The following is a 9,096-nucleotide window of genomic DNA, read 5'->3' on the forward strand; positions in this document are numbered from 1 at the left end:
CCCCCCCCGACACCCGCCCCCAGGCCGGTCTTTACTCAAAAGTCCGGGGAAGCCTGGGCCAGCCTTTAACATGTGAAAGGAAAGGAGAAAAGAAAACCTAACTTGCAGGGTGGCAGTCTTGGCAGTTTGTTTAAAACCCACCCCCCTAAACTAACAAACAGGGTTTACCCGAGCAAACGCACTTAGCAGGGAGCTGGTTTTACTGCCTTCCCGGGCGGTCAGGTTCAGTGCTGTCCCTGTGGGATACGCCCGAGGGCCTGTGCAGGCTCAGAGCTGACGCGGGTGACCCCACAGATGCGCCCCCGCGGCCGCGCTGCTGCCGGAACGGAGGCACCTGCGTGCTGGGCAGCTTCTGCGTGTGCCCCGTCCACTTCACCGGTCGCTACTGCGAGCACGACCAGAGGCGCAGGTGGGCGCAGGTGCGCGCGGGCGGGGCGGGGGGCGCGTGTGGGGGGACGAGGGGCGGGAGTGACGCGGGTGGGCCCCGGGTCCGGTGCGCGCCCCGCCACCCTGACGCGGGTCCCCCTTCCTCAGCGAATGCGGCGCCCTGGAGCACGGAGCCTGGACCTTCCGCAGCTGCCGCCTCTGCAGGTGCGTCTTCGGGGCCCTGCACTGCCTCCCGCGCCAGACGCTCGGCCGCTGTGGTAAGAGGGCGCGACGTCTCAGCGCTCGCAGCGCGCAGTCCGGCCTGTATTGTGGTTCCTCTGCGTGCAGATCCATAGAGCAGAATCTCCCTGTGCCAAGCGACAAAGTCATGAGCACACTAGATCGGTTCATCGTTCGAGAAAGTCACATTCATTGCCAATCACATAGCTAATTGAATTTTGTTTTAAAGTTTCTCATATCCTGATCACTGGGTTTAAACCTGGTGTCCGTTTAAACGAACGGCGTCCTTGTCCTTTACAGTGAGCAGAATTTCAGGCGCTGACCAGCTGGTGAGCAGAAGGGAATCTCAGCAAATCTCTAGTGATTTCCCTACAGCAGGGCGCTGGACCAGGCGGGGTAACAGCCTCGGCTCTGCTGGGCTGGGCGGGGGCGTCCTTCAGGGTCGAGCTGTGAAAGATGATGGATTGGAGGAAGGCGCTGTGTCTCAGCCGGATACCCTGCACCTCCCTGTCCTCCTGCAGGCGCAGCCTTTCAGCTTCAGCCCGGCCCCTGCCCCTTGCAGCCCTGCGGTGTGCCTTCAAGTCCCTCTCCTTCCCTTTCCCCCCACCCCTTAAGTCCACCCTAGGCACTGCGGGGGTCGCAGGGCACGGTTAATGGTGGCACAGCCCTGCAAGCCCACATCCACTCATCTTTCTCAGGCGGGCCTGCCCGGACGGCAGCATCAGGCAGCAAAACCTCCCCGCCCTCCGGATTTGACTTCTGCCCCCGCCCTCTTGCTCCTGGTGTGTCTAGATGGAAGCGCGCTTACTGAAAGGCGGCTCTTAACCCCCTTCTCGCCCGCCTCCCCTTTCCTCAGTGTCTGTGTACAACACCAGCAGCAGATTCTACCCCCTCTCCTCATGCAGATCACACTCCCCCAAAGCTCACCCTCTCCCCAACACTCTCTGTTTGCTGGGCTTCTGCCTCTGGTTGACCAGCTGCTCCTTCTATGCCTCAGCAAGGAGGACACAGATTTCCTGGACAGACACCAGAATTGCAGGGCGTGCTTGTGGAGTCATCACAGGCATAGTGGGTTCCCACCTTCCAGAGCCCCCCCCCCACACACACACACAATGAGAATGCTGGGTCATTTCTAGTCTTCTGTGCAGGGGCAGCTTGGGTTCCAGGATATCTGATCCCGGTTTGACATCCTTGGAAACATCCAGGGCTGGGATTGCTACCTACCAAGGACATCGGTAGTGGCTGTGTGTTCATCAGAGCTGGACGATTGATGCAGGTATCTTTCAGAGTAACTGGTCAGGTGCAGAAGGACAGTAATGCATTGTGCTCTATGACCTATTGACTCTGCCTCAGGGAGAGGCACTGGTAGTGGCTGTGTTGATAGTGGTTGTGAGGACATGAGGATGACCACAGCACTGGTGGTGTGTGACTCTGCTGTATTTCAGGGACTCTTTACCCATCACATTTAACTCTCCTGCCAGCTGTGACATGGCTATTACCCTGAGAAAACTGAGGTTCAGAGAGTGAACAGCTACAGATAGTAAACTGGATCTGGCCCTTAATCACTGTATCATTCCCCTACTCTCCCTGTAAAATAATTATCACTATGAAAAGAATGAAGATGTTTTTGGTAATGTTAGTTAGAATATGGAAAATTTGGTCACATTGTAAACCCAACAGCACAGTAATAGGTAAGTAAATGTTTTCAGTCCTTTAATGGGCTATTACGATGCTTTTGAAGAATATATAGAAGACAGATGGAAAAATCGTATTTGCAATATGATTGTAATAAGGTGAAAAGACAGATATGGGCAAGAGGGGTAGCAAATACATACCATACCAGAAAAGCATGGCCCTCAGCTCTGCAGGGACGCTCCTTGCTCTAATGGATACTCTGAGGGTCCAAGAATGAAAAATTTCCAGCTAACAGGACCTTTATTCAGTCCTGACCCAGCTCAGGATGGTATAGTATGTGCTGCCTCGAGGCCACATGTGGCCTTCTGGATCCTTGAGTTCAGCCTTTTGACTGAATCCAAGTTTTGCAAAACAGATCCTTTTAATAAAGGGATTTCTTTTGTGAAGTTTGGATTTGGTTAAGAGGCTGCACTTTTGATCTGATGTGCCCTTGAGACTGCAGATTTCCCACCCCTGGAAGGAGCAACTCTATACCTGTGACGCCAAAGGTCCAAGTGTATATTTTCCCTGGCATCAAGAGCTGATTAATACTCCAGAATTTAGGTTCTATGTAATGACACAGGGAATAGCAAACTCAGGTATCTTCAAAGATAAGCAGGTAACATAAATGAGAGATTGGTTCAGGTCAAGACTCACTTCACTGCTGCAAACAATTTTTAAAAATGCATTTGTGGCAAAACCAACCAACAAACCAGGAAGTAGACGTCTGTGGGCCAGACCTTTGGATCAGCGAGATGATGCCATTGGAATGACCCTCACAGGTCCCAGTACCAGCTGCTCCGAGCCTATAAGTTTGTACCCCAGGTCCAGCCTCCCCATGACAAATGCCATTTGGGGGGTTGAGCTCCTCAGGTGTTACCACAAGAGAGAAAACCATCTGGCTCCCAGGGACATCCTGAAGGCTGGGTTTGTCCCTCATCCCATTAAAACATGATGTTATCCTCACCCAGGTTGGTCACTGATTTTGTTTTAAATCTTCCACTCTATCAGTAAAAAATAATTTGTACATGTTCCTCATTCAGCAGTGGAGATGCACTTGCCATGCTTGATTTCATTTTTATCTTCTGTTACTTGTACATAGAACTAATATCCAGGACAAAGATCTCTGCTATAGCTAAGTCTAAAACAGTGGTTCTCAACCTTCCTAATGCCGCAGGGTATTTTCATTGTTAAAAAGGGGCCGTGACCCACAGGTTGAGAACCACTGGTCTAAATAAAGGCCTTTTGATAAATATATAATAAAAGTTCTTAGAGCACAGTAAGTGATCTATCACTTTCAGAGTTCCCTGCAACTTATAATAATGACAGACAGCAAAATCATCAATTTTGTACATTTTAATAAGACCTTAAATTTTTTTTTTCTTTTTGAGACAGAGTCTCACTCTGTCACCCTGGGTAGAGTGCTATGGCATCATCATAACTCACAGTAACCTCAGTCTCTTAGGCTCAAGTGATCCTCTTGCCTCAGCCTCCAGAGTAGCTGGGACTATAGGCACCTGCCAAGAGGCCTGGGTATATTTTCTATTTTTAGTAGAGACAGAATCTTGCTGTTGCTCAGGTTGGTCTTGAATTTGAACTTGTAAGCTTAAGCAATCCACCCTCCTTGGCCTCCCAGTGTGCTAGGATTACAGTGTAAGCCACTGCTCCCAGCCTAGCATCTTAAATATTAATGTCATATTTTCATGTTTTTCTATAAATATATAGAAGAAATTCTAATATTTTCTTAGTTCAAAAAAGGATTTGGGGCCCTCTGGGAGGCATACCCATGGTGCTCACAGTCCTAGCATGAAGGGCTAACTCAGCCTAACCAAGTCATGACGTGGACTTTAGGTTTACAGATGAGCAATGACTGCCAAGAGGCCTGGATCCTTTCCTGTGGGCAGCCTGTTTCCTTTTCCCAGGGGAAGGTCAACCTGGACCCAGTACAGCTGACCTGAATAGCTTCTCATGCTGTAAGCACTTGCCTTAGCATCAGCTTCTCTGCGGCCTCATCTGGACCCAGATGTTAGGGCTCTTGTTTAGGGGTCCTGGCATCCTAGAATAATCCTCTCTCTCAAGGCATGGTGATGTGGGGAGGTGGCACCAGTCCTGGAGTGAGCCTGACTTCAGTCCCATCCGTCTAACTGATCCATCAGCCCACCTGTGAACAGGTGTTGCGGGGTCCTTGCTGCAGGTGCTTATCTGCATCATTTTTTTTTTTTTTTTTTGAGACAGAGTCTCACTATGTTGCCCTCAGTAGAGAGCTGTGGTGTCACGGCTCACAGCAACCTCATAATCTTGGGCTTAACCAATTCTCTTGCCTCAGCCTCCCACATAGCTGGGACTACAGGCACCTGCACAATGCCCAGCTATTTTTTGGTTGTAGTTGTCATTGTTGTTTGGTGGACCAGGGCTCGATCCAAACCGCCAGCTCTGTTGCATGTGGCTGACGCCTTAGCTGCTGAGCTACAGGTGCTTATCTGCCTCATTGCTTGTTAATGTCCAGCTTCATACTCACACCAGGTTCCTAAATTCAAAGAGCATTTCCTGGAGGTGTTGTGGAAGGCAGGGCCAGCCTGTCTGGGAAAAAGGCTGGGCTGGCCCTTTCTTATCTGCTTGCTGCCCTGCCACCCTGATCCATCCAGGCCAGGCCTGCATGTGCTTGTGGGAATGCTATCTTGGGAATGCCATCATGCAACCAGTGACCCTACGTATAGAGCTGTAGCTGCACGTGACAATCACCAGCAGAGACTTAAGCAAGACCGGTGCCTGCCCCTAGACCATAGAGATTCCCTTTCAGCTGCTCTGGGTATGGAGAGAGGCGGTGGGGAGGGAGACATCGATGAGGTGCCTAGGCATGGCCTCTTGGGATGGGTCCAGTGGAAGTACTGAAACTGGTGAACACCCTGGGGTGTGACCCACAGTGCCTGGGGCTATTTATATCCCAGCAGTGTCCATGGCTACTTCCTCCTGTTGGATGAGCTGTTCTCAGTCAAAGAAATATTGTGAAGACTAATTTGGGGGAAAGTTGGACCTTTGAAACAGATGGATGCAAGCTGTTTTGTGTTATTGTATTGTTTAAATCAGTTCTGTTTGCTCCATTGCTAAATAACTTGGTGTGGAATAACTCCCTAGAACAGTGGTTCTCAACCTTCCTAATGCCACGACCTTTTAATATAGTTCCTCATGTTGTGGTGACCCCAACCATAAAATTATTTTTGTTGCTACTTCATAACTATAATTTAGCTACTGTTATGAATCATAATGTAAACATCTGATATGCAGGATGTATTTTCATTGTTACAAAGGGGTCACGACCCACAGGTTGAGAACTGCTGCCCTAGAAGGTCATTCTGGTTTGCTTATGTACTAAATGAAAAAGGCTGAAGGGCTGATTTCTTTGTTAGCCTTTAAAAAAAATAAAGTAATTCTCTTTCAGTTTGTCAAGTTCCACAGAAAATCAAGTTGTATCTGGGCACAGTGAAAGAAGTAGTAGAGGTGAAGGAAATCACCCCTTCCCTGGGCTGGGCTAGGGTGGGGTCCTTCCAAACTAGTGTATGGTTTGGGGTCCAGCCCGGAGGTGTGTGGGGCAGGGCTCAGCGGAGGCCTCTAACCCTGAAGCATGGCCCCAGGGAGCAACTGGCCATGCCTAGTGAGGAACCCAAGGTGGAATAAGGCCTTTTTTTGAGTCTCACTTTGGTGCCCAGGCTAGACTTCAGTGACATCATAGTTCACAGCAACCTCAAACTCCTGGGCTCGAGCAATCCTCCTGCTTCAGCCTCCCCAAGTAGCTGGGACAGCTGGGACTACAGGCTCCCGCCACAGTGCCCAGCTAGTTTTTCTATCTTTGTTGAGCTGGCCTCTTGCTTTTGCTGAGGCTGGTCTTGAATTCCTGAGTTCAAGTGATTCTCCTGCCTCAGCCTCCCAGAGTGCTGGGATTACAGGTGTGAGCCACTACGCCCAGCCTCATGGACTAGGGTGATTAGAACAAGTGCAGACCTTTCTGTTTCATCCTTTTAAGCCAATCCTGCGACAGTTTCTCATCGTGCTCTGGGGTTTCTTTCAGACCTGAAGGACTTTCTTGCTTCTCACGCTAATGGACTGAGTGCAGGTGGTGCGCTGAGCCTCCTCTTGCTGCCGCCCTGTGTCCTCCTACAGCGCTTCCTCCAAGAAGGGGGAGCCGCCTAAGAGCACAGATGCTCCCTCCTCACGGCGACACAGGAACCATAGCATCCCCAGCAGGAAGCCCTGGGCCAGGACATGGACATGGGCAACCCCTTTAAATTTCTATGCTGTAAATAATATATATATTTTTAAGTTTACTATAAACTGAAGCATCAGGTGAATATTTTTATTCATATTTTTATTGTGTAGTAAACATTGTCATCAGAGGGCTTTCTTGCTTCCTGGAGCCTTATTTTGAGGTCTCTGTTGAAACGAATGTGAATACCAGGGGTGGGCGAGTTCACACACATGGCTCAGGCCCGTCCATGCAACAGCTCTCACACCACTAGCTTGTTCACCTGGGAGAGGGAGGCAGACACTTGGCAACCCACTGCTTTTCTCCAGGGTAGTTAGCAGCTTCCTGAGATGATCACATCTCCACTAAGAGGAAGCAGCTGGAACAGAACTCGCTGTGAGGCAAGGCAGGGAGAGAACTTAGCCTGGGGAGGTCCTGGCGACCTCCTCACCTCCTGAGTTCTGCTTTCCTAAGGCAGGTCCAGCGGAGGCTCTGCGCAGACTTCTGCTGTGCACACTCCCCTCCCCCCTTTGAGAGCACACAACTAAAGTATAATGCACTTCCATTGAGATTTTCAGCCTTTAAAATCCACTTTAGCTCATAAGCATGTGTAATACAATTATTGTTAAAATTCTATATTGTAAATTCATTTGTTGGCATATTGAAGCTTTTCAACTATCGGCTTTGGAAATGAACATTTAATATAATATTCAAATAAATGTTGGAAAATAAGGTAGAATTCAGTAGAGAGTTGGCTTGTAGTTCACTGATTTATGAGGAAAATAGTTATTCAAGTTTTGAGGCAAATATTTCTAGGCAATAGTAATTTTTGACACCAAAGTTGTCTTTGAGGAGTTTCACATACATTCGGAAAAGTACCTTCCACCTTAGTTTAATAACTGCAGAAACAAAAATGATGAACTTTGCAGATTTATCTTAAGAACTTGAAGAATGAATGCATGGTATCTGCAGAATTTGTGTTTACCAAATGCCTGCCAATTATACTTTTATACCAGTAGAAAATGTACTGGAAAACATCGGCAGCCAAAAAGACACATCACCTTATTTTCAGTAGCGACACTTAGGAAACTGAGCTAAGAGGACAGTTCCACATTTGAAGGCTACAACTGTGGTTAAAAGGAAAACTAAGAATCATTCAGTATTAGTATGTATATCTGGGTATAAACACTTATTGTATCTACTTAAAATGTATAAGTAGAAAATTAAGAATTAAGATTATGGATCCTTCTGGTAGAATAATTATGATTATATATCAGAAAAACCAAAGTCATGTATCTATCTATCATCTACTTACCAACTAACTAACTAGAAAGTCTTTATTTATCTAGCTCTGAAAATGGAGGTATTTGAAGGATAGAAAATTTGAGGATAAAAGGCATTTCCCTGTAAACTGCACCCCAGGTGTCCAGAGGGACAATTAAAAAGAAGAAATTTCTCAGGAAACAAGAGCAATCCTGGGCTCAAGGCTGAAACCGGCACATAAATGTGTCCCAGATCTTATCTGTCTCCTGCTGTTGAGGAGGACAGATGGAGACAGCCTTCCCAGGCATTATCTCCCAGCGTCATCCATGAGATACTCCTTTCCCCAGCCCTGGGTTCACTCACTCTGACAGGCAGTGAGGGGACCTCCCTTCCAGAGGGCACTCACCAGCTCTGTCCTTTCTGAGTTGTTTATAAAAACCCCTCTTTCCTTGCCAACTTTGCCCTGGCTCAGCCTACTCCAGCACATCCCAGAAAAGCAAAATCCGTCATCACAAGTCCTCGCATGTCCTCCCTGAGGGAACAGCGGGCACCCTAGGAAGAGACAGGAATGGCCGTTCAGCCTGTTCCTATGTTAGAGTTTCCTTTGGAGCCCAGGTAGGTGTCTGCAAGCCAGGAGTCCTCCTGCTCCTCAGTCACAATTCCTACACCTCCCCCAGCCCCCAGCCTGGATGCAAATGGACTTTTCCTGGCTGGAAGGATTCAGAAGCAGCCTCTGGATGTATTTCTAATTCCTGTTGTCTGGAAAAGTCACTCTGGCACATGCAACCAGACATTGCACAAGCAGAAGTTTCTGGGACTGGGATTGTCTTTTCCATGGAATTTAGATCTGAGTATTTAAAATTAAGTTTGATAAGTTTTACATGAGGTTGCTGTGAGCTAGGCTGACTCCACTGCACTCTAGACTGGGCAATAGAGTGAGACCCTATCTCCAAAAAAGCAAAAAAAAAGGAGGAAGACGTTTTTATACTCACAGATCCTATCACACATCCTTAGATCAAGGAGCCAATCCATGGACACCATGCAGTGTCACACGGAAGCAGAGGGCGTGGGGGAGGTGTCAGGAGTGTGGACAAGAGCCTTTATTGTGGTCTCTGTGGGAAGGAAGTGGGGAAGTTTGAATAATTATATCAGGCTCTGGGGAACTGTTCCTAGCTGTTCTAGCTGTTCCTAGCTGCCTGGTACCTTCTCCCCTCAGTCCTGCTGCCTTCTGACTGACCTTGGTGCTTCCACACAGGTGTGGCCCTGTGTGACATGAGGGGCCCTGTCCTCTTGGGTCTGTGAATGTGACAAAC

At 48.4% G+C, this 9,096-nt stretch overlaps 1 protein-coding gene across 1 annotated transcript in view; it reads left to right on the plus strand.

Annotated features, from left to right (window-relative positions):
• LOC100942419 (cryptic protein-like) overlaps nucleotides 1-6,468 on the plus strand; it is a 7,451-nt gene extending 983 nt beyond the window's left edge. The window contains exons 4-6 of the mRNA XM_003797319.1: nucleotides 295-409; nucleotides 535-644; nucleotides 6,347-6,468. Coding sequence (XP_003797367.1) covers nucleotides 295-409; nucleotides 535-644; nucleotides 6,347-6,468 — 347 coding nt within the window. The remainder of the gene's footprint in view (nucleotides 1-294; nucleotides 410-534; nucleotides 645-6,346) is intronic.
• Nucleotides 6,469-9,096: the final 2,628 nt, after the last annotated feature.

Source organism: Otolemur garnettii, unplaced genomic scaffold (genome assembly GCF_000181295.1).
Source record: "Otolemur garnettii isolate 467f Iridium unplaced genomic scaffold, OtoGar3 scaffold00114, whole genome shotgun sequence".
NCBI classification, from domain to species: domain Eukaryota; kingdom Metazoa; phylum Chordata; class Mammalia; order Primates; family Galagidae; genus Otolemur; species Otolemur garnettii.